Raw genomic sequence first — 21,386 nt, forward strand, 5'->3', positions numbered from 1 at the left:
GCAACAACCTTTTATTGCAGTAAATTTTAGTGACACAGCTGCAGGAGGTGTCCAGTGATTTCCTCTCTGTAGTTATGATGTTTTATACGGCTCCCTCATAAAAGATATGGCTCTTAGAGGAGAACGCTTATCTCCTGTGTTCCAAGCACTCTCGCTCTCTCTCTCTCTGATCACTACCTTCATCATTCATTCACTCAGTACAGAGCAAAACATCTTTCTTACAGGTCCTTTGGTTTATCTCTAGTAGCAGTAATGAATCTGCTTTCACAATAAATACACAGAATATCCGACTGGCTCTCCAAGATGTTTCCATGATAGGTTAAAGAGAAATGGATCTATGTGCTTTGTGTTGAATATTGGTAACCTGCTACTGAGGAATAAAAAATTCTCCAGAATAAAATGGGGAGGTATTATCATGCAACCTGCTCCAGAATTACTGGCTAGAAAAGTTATACTTTTGAAGAAAGAAAAAAAAAGTCTTTGTGGTTAATTAGCTTAATTCCACACTAAAACTAACCTTTCATTAAAGTCAGTTTCTTTCACCAAAAGCACATGCCAATTATTGGCACCCGTTATTTGGAAAAACCTCCTCTTACCAACATAACAGCAATGAATCTTCTCATATAATTCTTGATGAGATTGGAGAAGACATACTGTACCACTTCTCAATACATAATCTCAACAGGGTATTAGGTTCTCTCAGGTAGACTCCTCACCCTACAGGTCTTGACTGGAGTTTAGGTCAGCAGACTGGGATAGCCATGTCAAACATTTGATTCTGTTTTCATTCAACCATTCTGTTCAGGACTACTGCCCTGCTCGATGATACAACCATGACCCAGTTACAGCTTTTTGGTAGCAACAGCCAATTTTTAATTTCAAATCTCTTGGTACTACATGGAGCTCATGATATTTTGTATCCGAACAAGGCTCCCACGGCCTTTGGACGAAAATCAGCCTCGCAACATCACAGATCCTCCACCATATTTATAAGGTGCTTTTCTAATCTCCATTTGGCTTTCATGCCAAAACCCACTTTGAGTTCCTACACTGCAAAAAATTGAAAACTGAATTTGAGGAGAAAATTACTTAATACTAGTGAAATTATCTTGCCATAAAAATATTGGACAAATATTTTTACTTGACAAGACATCTTGGAATAAGTTGGTTGCAATCAAGAACTAGTTTTAATAATCTCATAATTGGTGTCTTGTATATAATTGTCTAATAGCAAATGCTAGATAATTTAAACTATTTTCAAGATATTTTCACTTGCTGAGACATAATTTTCTGCAGTGTAAAAGACAATAATCAAACCTTTAGCAGTGTTCAGAAAACTCTAGGTGCTTACATTTGGGGTTTGATCAAAGAAAAGGCTTTCTTCTAGCATGCCTTCCAAATTATTTTACATGGAGATTTGTTGACCCCCAACTGTGATCCTTCTGACATTTTTTTTCCTCTCTTCACTTTGTGTGGGGGTAAAATACACTTGTGTCCTTTTCCAGGCAGGTTCTTTACAGCTATGGTTGCTTTTTAATTACTGACCTAAGAGTGGATATGGGTATTGTCAGGAACCATTGTCTGGTTTTCAAGTGTCGCATATAAAAAGAATTTTCCCTGACACCCAATTATTTTTGTTTAGTGAACCAAAAGTTACTGAATTCTAATCACAGACTTCCAATTTTATTATTATTTTTTAAATAGAACAATTAATGAATTTAGAGCCACGTGGACCTAAATTCTCTATTTTTTCCTGCTTCACCATGACCTAATTCAAGATACTACGTCATGCATCATGTGGAGGGCATTCCCCGTTCATACAAGGCATTGTGGGATACAAATTTGAAACAGGAGAGAAAAATGGATGACGTGAGTGTGAGACTGAAACGTGAAAGACCGACTACAGTAACGGAAAGCGAGAAGAAAAGATGTTATGCTGCGAAGGAAAGGAAACACAGGACCTAACCATGGATTAAAGTTTTCCATCGCTACGACGGATTTCCGTCAACTGGGAGTGCTAAAGGTCAATAATGAGAGTGATGCAGATCCGAGGAAAAAAAAGGGGGGGTAGGCCCATAGGTCTGACACCGATGTGATTTAGAACTTCACCAAGCTGCTGTGATTGCCTGTTGTTGAACCCTTTCTTGTGCTATGTTTGAGTATATGTAAAGGAATAAGTTGTTGCGCTAGATAGGCATAAATAAATAAATACAGCCTCCGCTACTGTCTAGTCCAGGGGAGGCTCGGCATAGGCAGCGAGCCGTGGTGTTCGGCTTGAGTTTCGTTTCTATCGGCGGCTCCAGCCCGACTTTGGACGCTCGTAACTCGGCCAGGGGAGGTCCCAGCCTCTCCAAACTTGGCAGCCAGCGACCTCTGCCCTCTCCCCAACGAACCAGCACTGCCAGGGCGGGACAGCCCCGCGCCTCGGGACGCGATTCACCCCGAGGCGAGCCGCGGCGCTCCGCATCAGTTTCCTTTTAACGGCGGCTCCACTGATGAAACAATCTGGCTGTCCTACTACTAGGCAACTACTTGCCTCCTACTAATACTAGGCCTATTGTAGTAGTAGTAATAATAATAATAATAATAATAATAATAATAATAATAATATTTGCCTATTGAAAGGCGATCAGGTGAAAAATCTAAACAGCCCTGTTGAAGCCGCAGCAAGATCTATGCTATTAAGCCTTTTGTAGGTTAAACAGGCTTCGGCAGACAACGTTCTGGAAAGGCTGTGTTTTTCTTTGGTTTGATTAGCCTACGATTTAATCTTTAAACATTATGGTTTCAACAGTTCGCGTAAACATTGGAGGCTGCAGAGTCAGGCTGCAAGATTTCCTGACACTTGTTTAAGATGCCAAACTTCATAGTAAGGAGAAAATAATTCCACAGTATTTAGTGCCTTGTCAGTCTCAAAAATTAATAGTGAAGGACCAACGCGAATTAAGTGCCAAAAAAACATCTCGTAGGCCTATATTTTACATTTTCAAAAAAGTCCGGAATTGGAAGTCAGTCAGTGGAGTGTAATGAAGTGTCTCATTCACTAAGCACAAAAGGTCGGAAAACAGTGGAGAAAACAGCTATTGCTTAAATAGGCTACTAATGTTTTACATTAGTAATTTAATGTATGTGACAAATTCATTGATTAAATAGATAAAGAAGCGAATACTCCAAAGCTCAAAATTCAGGAAAGTGGCTCCGGTGTCGCAAGTGCACAAGAACAGTTATTTGAAAGTTAACCTAATGAATTTGTGCGTGCGCATGTGATTTCATGAAGAACCGGGACAATTGGCATTCAGTGAAAGATTCACACCTATGACTCATTATATTCACGCGCGCCCTCTCGCCCACTGTTGCTTCGTTTTCCCTATTTACACGAGTGTCTGAAGATGGAGTTTTCAGAAATCTCCACTTTGCCCAGAGTTTGCAAAAGTAGCTGTTTTCAGTGACTGAAACCTCCGTATAGGTGTGAATGAGAGGTGCAACCGAATAAATAAATATGCGTCTTTTTTATCCGGCTACATGTAGGCTATCACTGCGCAAAACCTCTAATGCTGAAATGGTAGTAATATTTGTTAAAATAATAGGGGGATGCCTCCCCCTACATCCCCCCTCAACTCAAGTACTGCGTATAAGGCCATATTTCACCGGACAAAGGCCCTTTGATTTCCATCACTAGAGCGCGTCAAATTACTTTCGGTTTTGCCAGCATGGATGCGCTTCTTTTAAATTAAGGCACAGATGTGTCAGACATCGACAAAATGGTAAAGAATAAGTGGAGATGGGCTTGGCGAAATGAAATGGGCGATAATAGCAAGCTCCTGCTGCTGTGCCAAGGAAAAAGAAACAAAAACAGGCATCAGGTGTTGCCAAACTAGATGCCTTTGGCTTCAGTGCGAAGAAGCAGAAAAAGTGAACTTTCACTTTACTTTTCTTGTTTCCTGGCTTTATTTCAACAGATTGTCTTATTTTTCTTTCTGTTCCACCCTTTTGAAAGCATGGTTCAAGTTCGACTGCACTTGCACTTTTCTCTTAACCACTGCTGTGCATTACTAAAGTATTGTTGAAATAAATTTGCACTTTGTTCTGAAAACTTGATGTTTCATCATGAATAGCCAGTAAGGACAATGGTCAAGTCTTGCCTTAGCTTTAGTCATTGTTAAAATTATGTAAATGTACAGTGGTGCTTGAAAGTTTGTGAACCCTTTAGAATTTTATATATTTCTGCATAAATATGACCTAAAACATCATCAGATTTTCACACAAGTCCTAAAAGTAGATAAAGAGAACCCAGTTAAACAAATGAGACAAAAATATTATCCTTGGTCATTTATTTCATCTCATCTCATTATCTCTAGCCGCTTTATCCTTCTACAGGGTCGCAGGCAAGCTGGAGCCTATCCCAGCTGACTACGGGCGAAAGGCGGGGTACACCCTGGACAAGTCGCCAGGTCATCACAGGGCTGACACATAGACACAGACAACCATTCACACTCACATTCACACCTATGGTCAATTTAGAGTCACCAGTTAACCTAACCTGCATGTCTTTGGACTGTGGGGGAAACCGGAGCACCCGGAGGAAACCCACGCGGACACGGGGAGAACATGCAAACTCCACACAGAAAGGCCCTCGCCGGCCCCGGGGCTCGAACCCAGGACCTTCTTGCTGTGAGGCGACAGCGCTAACCACTACACCACCGTGCCGCCCTGGTCATTTATTTATTGAGGAAAATGATCCAATATTACATATCTGTGAGTGGCAAAAGTATGTGAACCTGTAGGATTAGCAGTTAATTTGAAGGTGAAATTAGAGTCAGGTGTTTTCAATCAATGGGATGACAATCAGGTGTGAGTGGGCACCCTGTTTTATTTAAAGAACAGGGATCTATCAAAGTCTGATCTTCACAACACATGTTTGTGGAAGTGTATCATGGCACGAACAAAGGAGATTTCTGAGGACCTCAGTAAAAACGTTGTTGATGCTCATCAGGCTGGAAAAGGTTACAAAACCATCTCTAAAGAGTTTGGACTCCACCAATCCACAGTCAGACAGATTGTGTACAAATGGAGGAAATTCAAGACCATTGTTACCCTCCCCAGGAGTGGTCGACCAACAAAGATCACTCCAAGAGCAAGGTGTGTAATAGTCGGCGAGGTCACAAAGGACCCCAGGGTAACTTCTAAGCAACCGAAGGTCTCTCTCACATTGGTTAATATTAATGTTCATGAGGTCACCGTCAGGAGAACACTGAACAACAATGGTGTGCAAGGCAAGTTTGGAAGGAGAAAGCCACTGCTCTCCAAAAAGAATATTACTGCTCGTCTGCAGTTTGATAAAGATCACTTGGACAAGCCAGAAGGCTATTGGAAAAATGTTTTGTGGACGGATGAGACCAAAATAGAACTTTTTGGTTTAAATGAGAAGCATTATGTTTGGAGAAAGGAAAACACTGCATTCCAGCAAAAGAACCTTATCCCATCTATGAAACATGGTGGTGGTAGTATCATGGTTTGGGCCTGTTTTGCTGCATCTGGGCCAGGACGGCTTGCCATCATTGATGGAACAATGAATTCTGAATTATACCAGCAAATTCTAAAGGAAAATGTCAGGACATCTGTCCATGAACTGAGGCTACATCCACACGACAACGGCAACGAGATGTTATTTAAAAATATATCGCGTCCAAATGGGCAACAATCAGTAAAATATCAGGTCCATATGGCAACGCAACGCTTGCTGAAAACAATGCAATACACATGCCACACCTCTAGGGGCGCTGTAAGACGGTCCCTTCGGAGACACCAGAACAACCCATACGAAAAAGAACAGTAAAGAACTTATAAGAGTTTACCACTGTCTTAGTAGTAAATCCTTATAAGGATTTATAAATATATATGCCATGTATGATTTACTCCTGAAAGTGGCCCATTTTGCATTTTCCTCATACAAATTTTTTATGAAAATCTAGTATGTATGAAGTGAACATTGTGCATGGTTTTTACAGATAATGTGTATGATGAATTACACCGTCTTTGTATGCTTCACGTAATGTTTGTAGTTTTAAATTATATTTTACAGTTTAAAATGTATATGCCTTTTATATGTAAATCCAACACAAACATATGTGGATTTACATATAAAAGGCATATACATTTTAAACTGTAAAATATAATTTAAAACTACAAACATTATGTGAAGCATACAAAGACGGTGTAATTCATCATACACATTATCTGTAAAAACCATGCACAATGTTCACTTCATACATACTAGATTTTCATAAAATATTTGTATTAGGAAAATGCAAAATGGGCCACTTTCAGGAGTAAATCATACATGGCATATATATTTATAAATCCTTATAAGGATTTACTACTAAGACAGTGGTAAACTCTTATAAGTTCTTTACTGTTCTTTTTCGTATGGGAATAGAAGAAGTAAGGACGCATGCGCATAAACTATTATACGCGAGACTTCATATTAGCCACAAAGTCAGGAAAATCTGTTCGGAAAATTACATTATAATGACCAAATACAATGAAAAGTATTTTTCCAGTCTCACCTGTGAAAGGTAATCCCATGTGATCTCGTTTGGACGGTAAACCTGTTGGTACAGTTAAACGCAGCCAATCTTTATTCTCCACTTTGACCTTTCCAATATGGCGGCGAGGATGACGTACGCGGAAGGCGGCGTCTTTAATGGTCCGGAATAAATTGAATGATACACGTTGATGGATTAATTTGCTTTTTTGAGGAATGTATTCTAGGACTTAAACCATCATCTGAAGAGGTGAGATCGCTCTTTTTCCCCCTAGTTTTGCTGGCGGGATTGACTCTGCCCTAAGGGCTATTCTCTCTCTCTCTCTCTCTCTCTCTCTCTCTCTCTCTCTCTCTCACTTTGCACCATTACACAATAAATATTCACAGTGAAAATATTTTGTAAGCGCGTTTCATGAACCAAGTTATAGGATTTGTTGACAACTCGCATCGCATCGCAATGAGAAGATCATTGGCACTACTGGTGTTAAGAATCAGACCATTTCATAAATGAATATTTTGCTGTAGAGCTGCAGTGTTTGTACAATTGCATGTTTTTGCTTCACTATTACTGTCACTATTCTGCTTCTTGCATTACTACTGTGAACTAACACTGAACATAATAATAATAATAATAATAATAATAATAATTAAAGCCGCAAGCGGCCTCGACGGGCCCTCGCGCCAGCGGCCAAGGGGGGCGGGGGCATGCATCCCCGCGAAAAACCTTCCACAGCTTCTTCGGCAAGAGACATTACACCCACAATGGCGACAAAGCACAGAATTGGACACATGGCAACAATCGGGTCTCGCACTGTACGGTGCTCGGGGCCTAATAATAATAATAATAAATAATAATCCTTCAAAAACAATAGGGTCTCGCACTGTACGGTGCTCGGGCCCTAATAATAATAATAATAATAACTAGAAACTATATGCCAAGCAGGCACCTTAATGCGAGAGGCAAAAATAACAAAACGTTAGGGGGCGCTATAGAGGCCCTGAGGCCCGCCTGGATTTGGGCTTCTGGTTCTCAGTAGCGGTGGCAGTCTAAGAAAAAGGAGCCAGATCTCGTGCGTTGTCGACCATGGCAAGCGCCCCAATAAGGGTCTTGTACAGAGTTTGCTTGCCAAGGTTGACAAATCAGAAGCTGCAATATCATGTCTGCCATAACCAGCACCCCCAGGGGTGAAAGTGCACAAAATTTGGCGTATATGTCAGGTGAGCTATGAAGAGTTTGCGTATGAAGTTTGATGACAATTGAGTAAATAGAAGATGAGATATAGATTTTTGAAGAATAAATTTTTTGGTTTTTCCCATGTCAGTAGGTGGCGCTATGCCGTACATGAGCAATTATGAGTTGGAAAAATAAGTGTCTACAACAGCAACGTACTATCACAAGGTAGTGGTGTGAAGGAAAAGCATTATGGAATTATTAACCAAAAACCCGTTTTGGAGCAATTGCGTCAGCCAAAAACAGCGCCCCCCATGGATGAAAATTCCCAAAATGTGGTATACATGACATGGGAGGTAGTAAGAGGGTGGCCGTGAAGTTTGACCAAATTTGAGGAAAGATTGGATTTTTTGCCCAAAAATAGCGCCCCCAGTGGCGAAATATCACAGAAATTGGGTAACATGTCAGAAGCCCAATGCGTGATATGCGTGTGAAGTATGAGCAGTTTTGAGCAATTGGAAGATTTGTTATGAATTTTTAAGCATGTAAAATTTTGAAGTGAAAATTGATTGACGTATAACTTCTGAACGGTTGACCCTACGTGAAACGTATTTAGTAACTTTTGTCAGCCATGTCTGTAGATGATGTGTATCAATTTTGGTGACATTCCTATGAACGGTCTAGGAGGAGTTGCGCCGTCTTCGTGGCCATGCATTACGCACAAAAGTGAAATTACCTCACTTCCTGTTGGGCGTGGCTAATGCATTGGCATTACATTTTTGTCCGGCGTAGTGAGATACATATGCGTACCAAATTGCATGCCACTACTACAAACTATATGGCAACCAGGCACCTTAATGCGGGAGGCCAAAATCACAACGACTTAGGGGGCGCTATAGAGGCCCTGAGCCCCGGCCAAGTTTGGGCTTTTGGTTCTGAGTAGCGGTGGAAATTCTCGGAACTGGTGCCAAATTTCGTGCGTTTTCGCCCATGGCAAGCGCCCCGAAAATGGCCCAACAGCGGAGAAAAATAAAGAAGAAGAAGAAGACGGAAGAAGAAGAAGAAGAAGAAGAAGAAGAATAGTGAACTCTTACAAGAACAATAGGGCCTTCGCCCATTCGGGCTCGGGCCCTAATAATAATATCCAAGCTCGTGTTTCACTCTCACTAGTGCTCTGTAAGGCTTTTTCCTGGTGATATTCGTTACACTTCTACCCGGCGTGAAGCACTCACAGTCATGTGGTTGTGACGTCATCGTAAACAAATCTGTTTTACTCATCCAGATGACTTCACAACGGCAACGTTGCCAGATCTTTCCACTCTGGAACCCGTTCTCAAAAAGATTGCGTTTTGGGCACCCAAAACGCTGGTGCCGTGTGGACGCCAGGCCTAAACGATAAGCAATTGTATCGGAGTCACCTGAATCCGTTGCCGTGTGGACAGGGCCTGAATCTCAAGAGAAGGTGGGCCATGCAGCAAGACAACGACCCCAAGCACACAAGTCGTTCTACTAAAGAATGGTTAAAGAAGAATAAAGTTAATGTTTTGGAATGGCCAAGTCAAAGTCCTGACCTTAATCCAATGGAAATGTTGTGGAAGGACCTGAAGCGAGCAGTTCATGTGAGGAAACCCACCAACATCCCAGAGTTGAAGCTGTTCTGTACGGAGGAATGGGCTAAAATTCCTCCAAGCCGGTGTGCAGGACTGATCAACAGTTACCGGAAATATTTAGTTCCAGTTATTGCTGCACAAAGGGGTCACACCAGATACTGAAAGCAAAGGTTCACATACTTTTGCCACTCACAGATATGTAATATTGGATCATTTTCCTCAATAAGTAAATGACCAAATATAATATTTTAGTCTTATTTGTTTAACTGGGTTCTCTTTATCTACTTTTAGGACTTGTGTGAAAATCTGATGATGTTTTAGGTCATATTTATGCAGAAATATAGAAAATTCTATAGGGTTCACAAACTTTCGAGCACCACTGTACTATAAGTAGGGGTCTAGGGGATAATGGACAACACGGCATTTAAAATTTGACGCATCGCTGACGTGGTGGGGGCCAACGACATGGAGCTTTTTTTTTTTTCAGTCAGATGATTTTTTTTTTGCTTTAATCCATGGACCTAACTAATAAATATCAGTGGTCAGTGAGCGCCTCGGTGTGATCAGCTGTTCGTTTAGTGACAGAATGATGTAACTGTCAGTGCACGGTCAAGATAAATCTGTAGATGGCAGTAATAGAACACTGTGGATACCAGATGCCATAAAACTCAAAAGAAGAAGGTAAACCTGCGCATGTACACATGGACTTCCTCTGTCTGCTTGACTGTGCGAAGTGAGCGATTTCATGCACGCTATTTGCTCTGGAATCCCCTCAAATTAAATAACTTCCCAGCCACAGAATGGCCTGGTTTTTTTTTTTTTTTTAGATATTACAGAAATAAACATATATCACAATGACCAAATTTCAGAGGGAACTAAATTTAACCAATTTATGAAATCAAAAGGCAGTCTCGCTTTAAGAAGGTCAACACAATTTTGTCTTATTTTATTTGTGTACACGGTCCACTAATCTTCCCCGTGTTGATTAATGACAAATGGCCCTTTTCCACTACCCTTTTTCAGCTCACTTCAGCTCGCTTCAGCTCACTTCAGCCCGACACGGCTCGCATTTCGACTACCAAAAACCAGCACGACTCAGCTCGCTTCAGCCCTGCTTAGCCCCTAAAACTCGCACCGTTTTGGAGTGGGGCTGAAGCGAGCCAAACCGAGCCGAGTGAGGCTGGGGGCATGAGCAGACTCCTCCTTGGTGAGGAGGAGTGTCCTCACATGCCCACACACGCCCCGCGAGCGCGCTGGGATCTGTAAACACCGCAAACCCGGAAGGAGAAGAATTACGAATTACGAGAATTTCTGAAGCCTTATGTGCCTCGCCTCATCTATGCGCTCTTGCCAGTATCTGTCCGCGTTGTCGGTGACAACAAGCCACAGCACCAAGACCAGCAACACTAACGACTTCATGTCCTCCATGTTTATTGTTTACTATCCGGGTCGTGAGACTACCGCTTAAAAGCTCACTGATGTCACTGTTTGCGCTGCTTAACGACATCACCTGACGTCCACCCACTTTCGCTAACTCCACCCAATGTGTCCACCCACTTCCAGCCAGCACGGTTCAGCGTGGTTGTAGTCGAAATGCAACTCCAACAGCCTCACTCAGCTCGACTCAGCACGGCACGGCTCAGCCCAACTCAGCCGCGTTGGTAGTGGAAAAGCGGCATAAGGGAATTTGGTCTCTGTGTCACCTCATTTATACTCCTTTATAACAGCAAGTGATTTTGACCTGAGATTAACAAAATGTTCAAGATCTATGTCTTGGTGTATGTAAATATAAAACAAAGATGCGAGTTTCTAATACACATTAGTGTATTACCTGTTTATATTGAAGATAACAGTGATAAAACAATAGAAAAATACTTGTACATTGAACAATTGTATTATTGAGTCAGTGCAATAGCAACTGCTAAGTAGTGAAGAGAACGTGAACATGAATTATTCAAAGTGCTGCTGTCACACAGATATCATTAAGCATACTCACTGTCGGTATGTGATGATGACAATGAAGATAGCAGGGATGCAGAAAAGAACGATAATGATGGCGAGGGCCAACAGTGCTCCTTCTGTGTATCCCAAAGACTGCACGGCTTTCTTCACACTTTGCACGACGTCAGGTGTGCGGATCTCCAGGATGCGTCCGCCCCGGCCCAGGTATGGCTGGAACTCCTTATTAATGTCCAATATCTTTCCATCCAGAAATCTGAAAGAGCAAGGAGAATGAACTCCTAATGGCTATAAAGCATGTGGAATATGTCGTACGCTTATTCTTGTCCATCAATAAATCAAATGAACAGTTTGGACTGGTGATACTTTATCATATTCTGATTCACAAACTTTATCATAGGAAGAATTCTGTTTCTCTGACAGCTTCAGAAATATAAGCCTTGTCAGATTTTGTGTCTACAGTATACCTTACTTCGAGACCTATAGAAATCTAGAATATGCCATAGCAAAATCGATTCTCAAAATAATTAGAGAAGCAAGCACGTCCCTTTGCATGAAGCCATTTTACAAGCAAACACCCTAGGCCGAAACACATTCTCCTTGACATAACAGCTGTTATGCTGCACTCCATTCAGCAAAGAGCAAATTGCTAGTGTCACAGTGTACATGCAAATTGTGAGTATAAGCACGTAGAAACAGAATGAAGACAATAATAAAATCCCATAATGTGCTCGTGCTCGCATAGGACATTTGGTTAAGATTTGTAACCTATTTAAGTCTAACTGCTTAGCTTTGAAGGGAAATCCATCAAAAGGCTTGTAGCTGTATAGATGTGTGTGGTTTCAGCAAGGTGCGGATGGGAAGTGGTACTGGGGGCTAAGAAGGGTCTTTAGGGAAAAGCTGTCACTGCTTGTCAGAAGGGTGAATGCCATCACTGGGGCTGATGTCATGAGAGGGTACAACAGTGAATGGGCCCATGATGTCTCTTCAGGAAAGAACAACAACACCTTACTGATGCTCAAAACCAGGGTTGAGAAGAAGGCTGGGTCAATCGAGTGAAGGAAAACATGCAGGGATTAAAGAGATTGGGAACACAGTTACACAAAGTGAGAGTGAAGGACGGAGACAGACACCAAGGGGCTCACTTGAACAACTCCTGTCTGGAGAGAGCTCTGTTGGTCAGAGGGTCAATGGCGTACACCATGAGGTCTGAGCCGGAGTAGTCTTCCTGCTCATAGGTTTCTCCGTACCGCCGTGGCCCAATAGATTCCACCACTACTTTGGCACCCGGGATCTGGTCTTGCACGTAATTTTCCAGGATACTGCAAAGAAAGATATAGAGAAAGAAATGATACAGACAGAGAGAGACATGAGAGTATGGTAACAGTTTGGGTTCAAATAATTTTCAAAGCATACTGTAGTACTAAAGGACAGGCAATATTATGGAATAAGAAATGTGCCAATATAATTTTTATGCATTTACTTACATACTTTCATTTGTTGAATGACACCAAATTGCATTTCATGGCTTGAATATGTGCAAGGTTTCAAATTTGATTTAATTAATAATTAAGTTAGAAATTTCTAATTTGATTTCTGGTTGTACAATCCCTATTCAAATTTTCAAAACAGTACCTACATGGATTTTAGCAAAGCAAAACACTGATTTGATCACTACCATTTCAGCCAATTCGCCAATGATAAATCGATTAAATTTGACTCTGAATCCAAAAAGCTGAAGTATAAACGGGCACCAGAAACTGAATTAGAAATTTCCTGATAATTATAAAATGAAATTTGAAATCTTTCACACAAAATGAAGCTACAGAATGCATTGGAATACATAAAATATGCATGGAATACGTACATCAGTTTGATGTCATTTGACTATAAAATGTCACTTAAATGAAAATAAACTAAAAAAATACAAATTTGTACATTTTAAATTTGAATTGCTGTGCCACATTTTTCATTCCATACAACTTCAGCTCCCTTTTATCTTCAGATACGAAACCAAACAAATGTATTGGATAGAATACAAATGTGCAACTACTAGAGATGTCTAAAGCTTCCTCTACCAGACATTTCCAACCGCAACCTGTCAATATCTCTCTAGCAGGAGGTGTGAAGAATCTGTTCTGAATTCAACACGCATACCAGTGAACATGTAGTAATGATTAGCATCCACATTTGAAACAAGAAGGTAAATAATGCTAACTAACGTAATAATTGGGCTCAGAAATTGAGAATAGTGAGTAATACAGAGTAACAACTGCCCCACCTAAATATACACCAACCTTCCTGCTCGGATTTATATCTTCCTTAGATCGGACCTGATAGGTTTGACAAGAGGGACAGCAAAACTCACAGCCAAGGTTGAGATTGACTGTAACAGACCTTTAAATTCAGTGTTGTCATTTTAGCATCAGCCATGGTCTTATGATTTCTGAACCCGTCTACCAGATGCCATAAACGTAAATGTCTCTCTCTCTCTCTCTCTCTCTCTCTCTCTTTTGTCAGTCTATGGTAAAAGAGGGATATATGTGTATAGAGGATACACACACACACACACACACACACACACACACACACACACACACACACATGCCCCTTTTCCACCAAAGCAGTTCCAGGGCTGGTTCGGGGCCAGTGCTTAGTTTGGAATCGGGTTTTCTGTTTCCACTGACAAAGAACTGGCTCTGGGGCCAGAAAAACCGGTTCCAGGCTAGCACCAACTCTTTGCTGGGTCAGAGGAAAGAACCGCTTACGTCAGCGGGGGGGGGGGGGGGGGGGGGGGGTATCAGCGCTCAGTTCAGAAGCCTGCATCTCTGATGGTATGGGGTTGCATTAGTGCATGTGGCATGGGCAGCTTACACATTTGGAAAGACACCATCAATGCTGAAAGGTACGGTATATCCAGGTTCTAAAGCAACATATGCTCCCATCCAGACGACGTCTCTTTCAGGGAAGACCTTGCATTTTCCAACATGACAATGCCAAACCACATACTGCATCAATTACAGCATCATGGCTGCGTAGAAGAAGGGTCCGGGTACTGAACCGGCCAGCCTGCAGTTCAGATCTTTCACCCATAGAAAACATTTGGCGCATCATAAAACGGAAGATACGACAAAAAAGACCTAAGACAGTTGAGCAACTAGAATCCTACATTAGACAAGAATGGATTAACATTCCTATCCCTAAACTTGAGCAACTTGTCTCCTCAGTCCCCAGACGTTTACAGACTGTTGGAAAGAGAAAAGGGGATGTCTCACAGTGGTAAACATGGCCTTGTCCCAACTTTTTTGAGATGTGTTGTTGTCATGAAATTTAAAATCACCTAATTTTTCTCTTTAAATGATGCATTTTCTCAGTTTAAACATTTGATATGTCATCTATGTTCTATTCTGAATAAAATATGGAATTTTGAAACTTCCACATCACTGCATTCCGTTTTTATTTACAATTTGTACTTTGTCCCAACTTTTTTGGAATCGGAGTTGTATTTTGGACTCATCTGTCCACAAAACATTTTCCCAATAACCTTCTGGCTTGTCCACGTGATCTTTAGCAAACTGCAGACGAGCAGCAATGTTCTTTTTGGAGAGCAGTGGCTTTCTACTTGCAACCCTGCCATGCACACCACTGTTGTTCAGTGTTCTCCTGATGGTGGACTCATGAACATTAACATTAGCCAATGTGAGAGAGGCCTTCAGTTGCTTAGAAGTTACCCTGGGGTCCTTTGTGACCTTGCCGACTATTGCACGTCTTGCTCTTGGAGTGATCTTTGTTGGTCGACCACTCCTGGGGAGGGTAACAATGGTCTTGAATTTCCTCCATTTGTACACAATCTGTCTGACTGTGGACTGGTGGAATCCAAACTCTTTAGAGATGGTTTTGTAACCTTTTCCAGCCTGATGAGCATCAACAACACTTTTTCTGCAGTCCTCAGAAATCTCCTTTGTTCGTGCCATGATACACTTCCACAAATGTGTTGTGAAGATCAGACTTTGATAGATCCCTGTTCTTTAAATAAAACAGGTGACAATCACACCTGATTGTCATCCCATTGATTGAAAACACCTGACTCTAATTTCACCTTCAAATTAACTGCTAATCCTAGAGGTTCACATACTTTAGCCACTCACAGCTATGCAATATTGGACCATTTTCCTCAACAAATAAATGACCAAGTATATTATTTTTGTCTCATTTGTTTAACTGGATTCTCTTTATCTACTTTTAGGACTTGCGTGAAAATCTGATGATGTTTTAGGTCATATTTATGCAGAAATATAGAAAATTCTAAAGGGTTCACAAACTTTCAAGCACCACTGTGTATATGGGTGTATGGCATGAAATCAAGGCTGGATTGATAGTTTTTCCATTGGGAGGACAATACTGCAGGACAGCACCAGAGACTGAGATGTCAAGGCGACCAAGGTAACAGAGAGAGTCTATCACATTTGCCATTGTGAGTGTGCATGGTAGATTGCAGTTTCTCACTGCTACCTTCCTTTGAGACACCTTTCCAGGATATCTTGCTGTCCTCCAAACACAATGTATGGCAAGTCAAATGGTAAGGCTCCATCCTGTTTGGATGAGCCATCAAAAGACACAAATCATGTATATTTGGCCAAGAACATCCTGGTCATGTGTGAACAGATGAAAATATGGATCAAGGTAAAAGGAGAAAGAATGGTTAATGCTTTGCCTGCATCCATTTGGAGAACAGAGAGAGTCTGCTTTGGCGTTCTCTCCTTTGCAGGGAGCTGGGCCACAGCAGGAGGTCTGGTTCACAGATGTGTGCAACTGGAAGAATCAAACAGCTCATTGATCCATTCCACACATAAAAAAAAAAAAACAACAACTATGCCACACCCATACCAACTCCACACCTGAGGGGCTGAGCTCAGAAACAGACAGACCCTTTGATTCTTCATTACCATTTTACAACTATAAAATGTCTTTGGATGATGCCTTATACAACTTCATTCAAGGGAGAGTAATACGTTTAGTCATTTATCTTTGTCTGGGTGATGGAGAAGGAGGGGATGTGTTTACCCAATAAGCTGTTCCTTGTTCTGCTCCACCACAGTCGGGGGTACATTAGACACCACCACCTGCATGTCCAACTGATTGACCACAGATACCTGGGGGATGCAGCAATGTAAGAGTTAGAATGTCAATGGAAGCTAAGATGCAAACAATTTCAGTGAATATGAACCTTGAGAATGTTTTGTCACTCATCTGAACATAATAGTGGAACATACTAGTGTTACTTTAATACATTCTTTGCATTGCTTCAAGGTTTCAGGGGTCCTTGTGTCATGGATTTTGACAATGCAATGAATAAATGAGGTTATTTGAATGTCTAGGAACTTTTGGTTCCAAAGACATTAAATCTGTCAAGTTTTCTGGATGGTCTACAGACATTAACACAAACATGAAGTGTGTAGAATGTTTATTGATATATTTAACATGTAATACCAGTTACACACTTCTTGAAATGTTCTAATATTATCAGCACTGCATTTGGGAAATGCTACAAAATATGAGGACATTTCTGATATCCTAGTTTTCTCTGGTTCACAACCCACTGTAAACTGACCTCTTCCTTTAGCATGTGTGTTTGCTTAATGGCCAGAAAGACATAAAGAAAGTGTGTCTGTCCTGACTCCCTTTTGCTCCATTAAGCAGCAGTTAATGGACCCAGTTTGCGGATATGTTACTGTTTAATTGCCCATTCACGAGACCTTCCAACTGGCATCCACTGGATTCCTTCTGAGGGGCCATTAAGAAGTGCAAATTCATTTAAAGCTACCAGCCAGAGAACTGGCACCATCGCTAAGCTAGGAAAACCACAGATTCATGGAGGTTTAAAATGGTACCTGACTCCACAGAGTAAATGGTATCTGATAAGCTCACAAATCAATGATGTCCATTTGTCAGAACTGGTCCGTCTTGGGGTACACCCAAGACTGGGTTCATGAATAAATTAACTCCCTGCCATCTAATATAAGATGCTGGATTTGTACAGAAAATGTAACAGATGTCTGGCTTTCCAGAAAACAAGAACACAAAGTGTCATTGAAAACACCAAAGTACCACTCTTGCTTGCTTGCTCATGTCAACAAAATGGCTGCAGCAATCAATAATGACAGAAACGATCCTGCTGACCTGGTGTCAACAATACCAATGTCAGTAAAAAACAAAAAACAGATCTCATATTGTATGTGAGAAGAATTCTAGTATAGGTTTAGAAAATTTATACATTTATTCAGAGAAAGCGGCAGCACGGTGGTGTAGTGGTTAGCACTGTTGCCTCACAACAAGCAGGTCCTGGGTTTGAGCCCAGCGGCTGATGAGGGCCTTTCTGTGTGGAGTTTGCATGTTCTCCCCGTGTCTGTGTAGGTTTCCTCTGGGTGCTCCAGTTTCCCCCACAGTCCAAAGACATGCAAGTTAGGCTAATTGGTGGCTCTAAATTGACCGTAGGTGTGAGTGTGAATGGTTGTTTGTCTCTATGTGTCAGCCCTGTGATGACCTGCCGACTTGTCCAGGGTGTACCCCGCCCCTTGCCCATAGTCAGTTGGGATAGGCTCCAGCTTGCCTGCAACCCTGTACAGGATAAGCAGCTACCGATAATGGATGGATTCAGAGAATGCAAATCCTTCATCAAGAAATAATTATTTTCAATAAAAACACATGCACCACTACTATTGGCACCCATGCATTTAATCCTTTGTACACCCTCCCTTTGCAGTCTCTCCTATAACATTTTATAAGGTTAGAAATACACAGCAGGACATCTGAGACCATTCCTCTTTACACAATCTCTCCAGATTATCCAGGGTCCTTGGCCCTCTCTTGTGCTCTCTCCTCTTCAGCTCATCCCACAGGTTTTCAATAGGGTTCAGGTCAGGAGACAGAGATGGCCATGGCAGAAGCTTGATTCTGTGGTCAGCGAAACATTTTTGTGTTGATTTGGCATATGCTCCGGATCATTGTCCTGCTGGAAGATCCAATGATGACCTAGTTTTAGTTTCCTGGCAGAGGCAGCCAGATTTTGAAAATCATGTAGTGATGCCATGTACTCTAACAAGGTTTCCAGGGCCTTTGGAGGAAAAAAACAGCTCCAAAACATCACAGAAACTCCACCATATTTTACAGTTCAGGTTGCTTTATTTATACCCGTTGGTAGATTTAGTTTCAAATATAAATGTTGTCATCCATTTTGACACATTTTCACACTTAATATTCATCACACCTGACACCCACACACTGTACAGACAGCTCAGACAATTGGCACACACAGTAAAAGTTCTCAGAGTTCTGTTCCTTTGTAAAACCATTAAAAATGAAAAGTACAAATTATCAATTAACACAGATAATAAAAGTTATCAAAAGTTCTCCTGGTTCCAATCCTTTCTAAGACCATTCAAAACTAAAAGTACAATTTATCAGTGCCATGTTCCTCTGACTTGTTTCTCTGGCTGAAACAAAACTATTTTTAGACCATTTTGTTCTAGACCTTCAGACTAAAGACCTTCTTCCCGAGGAAAGAGGATGAAACTCAGTGTGCAAAGAGTGGAGTTATCATCTAAAATCGAGGCAGTTAGCTTCTTTAACTGTCTGGTGTACAGGGACTCTAGGTGAAGTTGTTTCTCTCCAATCAACTTATTAGACCATTTGATAATTTGATTAAGGGAGTTTATACTTTTAAAGGATAGGCTTCCAAATCATGACACCAAGCAAAAAGATAAAATTTATTCAATACAAGCACGAAAAAAATAAGGTCATAATGGTTTTATCAATGTAAAAGGAGCTCAGTTTCTTCAGCCAGAACAAACACCCATCCATCCATTATCCATAACCACTTATCCTGTGCAGGGTCACGGGCAAGCTGGAGCCTATCCCAGCTGGCTATGGGTGAGAGGCGGGGTACACCCTAGACAAGTCACCAGATCATCACAGGACTGACACCTCAAGACAAACAACCATTCACACTCATGGTCAATTTAGAGCCACCAATTAACCTAACCTGCATGCCTTTGGACTGTGGCAGAAACCAGAGGAAACTCACGCAGACATGGGGAGAACATGCAAACTCCACACAGAAAGGCTCCCGTCGGCCACTGGACTCAAACCCAGAACCTTCTTGCTGTGAAGCAACGGTGCTAACCACTACACCACCATGCTGCCGCAGAACAAACACTGATGCCCTTTTCTACATACAGCTTCACAATTTTCCTCAAACTTCACTTTTAAGTCAATCATTATCCCAAGGTACTTGTAAGACTGCACACATTTCACTATCTGACTCTTAATGGATGTGGCTACCTGTACTGTATATAGGCATGTTTTCTAAAATCAATTATTATATCTTTAATCTTTGATATATTTAACTGAAGGTAGGACTCCTCACACCACTTGACAAAGTCATCGATGACTGGGCCATGGCCAGTCTCATGGTTTTGGAGCTGACTAACAATAACCGAGTCATCAGGATACTTTAGGATGGTCGTATTTTCCTATCTACTCTGACACATATTTGTGTCAAGAATAAACAGTATGGGCGAGAGCACACATCCTTGTGGGAGCCAGTAGAAGAGCAAACTTGGTCAGAGAGGGTTTCCTTGGTCAGAGAGACTTGTAAAGACCTTCACTCTGTGTCCGATTAGTTAAAAAAGAATCCAAGAATCCAGCCCACAAGGTTGTTACTGAGGTTAAATTGTCAAGAATCAAGAAGGCTGCTGGTTAAAATATGGAATTGAAATTTGTTAAAAGCCAAAGATAAAAGTTTAGCATGGGGCCCATTCCCCTCCAGGTGTTTAAAAAATAAGTTAAGCAAAGTGACCGTGGCATCCTCCACTCCTTTATGTGGCTTATAAGCAAACTGCATGGGATCAAGGGCTTGCCTAATTTTCCTCATGATTTCTGCCTTTACCAGTTTTTCAAAGGTTTTCATTAACATCGAAGTGATCCACTGGTCTAAACTCCTTAAGAATTTTGGAGCAACTGGTTTTATGAACAGGAACCACCACAGCATCCTTCCAGACCTTAGGTACATGCTGTGCCTGTAAAGACTTGTTAAAAATATAATGGAATATAGGAATCAGTTCCTTTGCCCAGGATTTTATGAAATGACCACAGATGTTGTCCGGTTCATGAATCTTATTGACTTTTACAGAGATGAAGGCCTTACACATATCACTTTGGCCTATGTCAAAGTCTTGGGATAGGGATACAAAAAAAGTTGGGATAGGGTTGATTTCATTTTAACCATCCTTCTTTTTACACCAAGCCCACCTTGAGTGCTTCTTGCCAAAAAGCTCCATTTTTGTTACATCAGACCACAGAACATGGTTCCAGCCAAAGCTGTAGGAGTGTTTCGCAAACTTCAGGTGCTTATATTTGTGGTTAACTGACAGAAAAGGCTTTTTTTCTGGCAAACCTTCCAAATAAGCTGTTGGCATGGAGGTGGAGTCTGATGGTGATTTTGGAAACTTGGAATCCCCAAGATTTTACTTTTTCTTGTAATTCACCAACAGTGATTATTGAGGATTTTTTTTCTTGCCCCTCTTACCCTCCTCCTCACTGTATGTGGAGGAAAAATAAAACTTGTTTCCTCTTCCAGGTGAGTTTATAACAGTTCCAGTTGGTGTCCACATTTTTATTATTGCCCTAACAGTAGAAAGGGATATTTTCAGGCAAGTAGCTATTTATTAATAACCATTCCCTAACTTATGAAGGTCAACACACTTCTCCCTCATTTGGCTTGTCTGTTCTTTTATTTTTCCTATGTTGATGGATGACTAAGGGAATTTGACCTCTGTGTCACCTCATATTTGTTCCCCAGTTAATCTTCAAGGGATACTTGAAAGTTCCTACACACTCCAATCAACTCAAAAATGTACAATTTAAATGGGAAACATGCTTCAGTTACATTGTGTTCGCTATAATTTCCAGGGTTGCCAATAATGGCACATGCATTTTTGTTGAAAATAATTATTTCTTGATGAGGGATTTGGTTTTCTCCGAATAAACTCATCTCATCTCTCATTATCTCTAGCCGCTTTATCCTTCTACAGGGTCGCAGGCA

At 41.2% G+C, this 21,386-nt stretch overlaps 1 protein-coding gene across 1 annotated transcript in view; it reads right to left on the reverse strand.

Moving 5' to 3' along the window:
• pcdh15b (protocadherin-related 15b) overlaps window positions 1-21,386 on the reverse strand; it is a 462,078-nt gene that overhangs the window by 5,573 nt on the left and 435,119 nt on the right. Inside the window, 3 exon segments of the mRNA XM_060938905.1 lie at window positions 11,322-11,540; window positions 12,430-12,606; window positions 16,349-16,437. Of these exon segments, the coding sequence (XP_060794888.1) occupies window positions 11,322-11,540; window positions 12,430-12,606; window positions 16,349-16,437 (485 nt within the window).

This window comes from Neoarius graeffei, chromosome 14 (assembly GCF_027579695.1).
Source record: "Neoarius graeffei isolate fNeoGra1 chromosome 14, fNeoGra1.pri, whole genome shotgun sequence".
In the NCBI taxonomy this organism is placed as follows: Eukaryota; Metazoa; Chordata; class Actinopteri; order Siluriformes; family Ariidae; genus Neoarius; species Neoarius graeffei.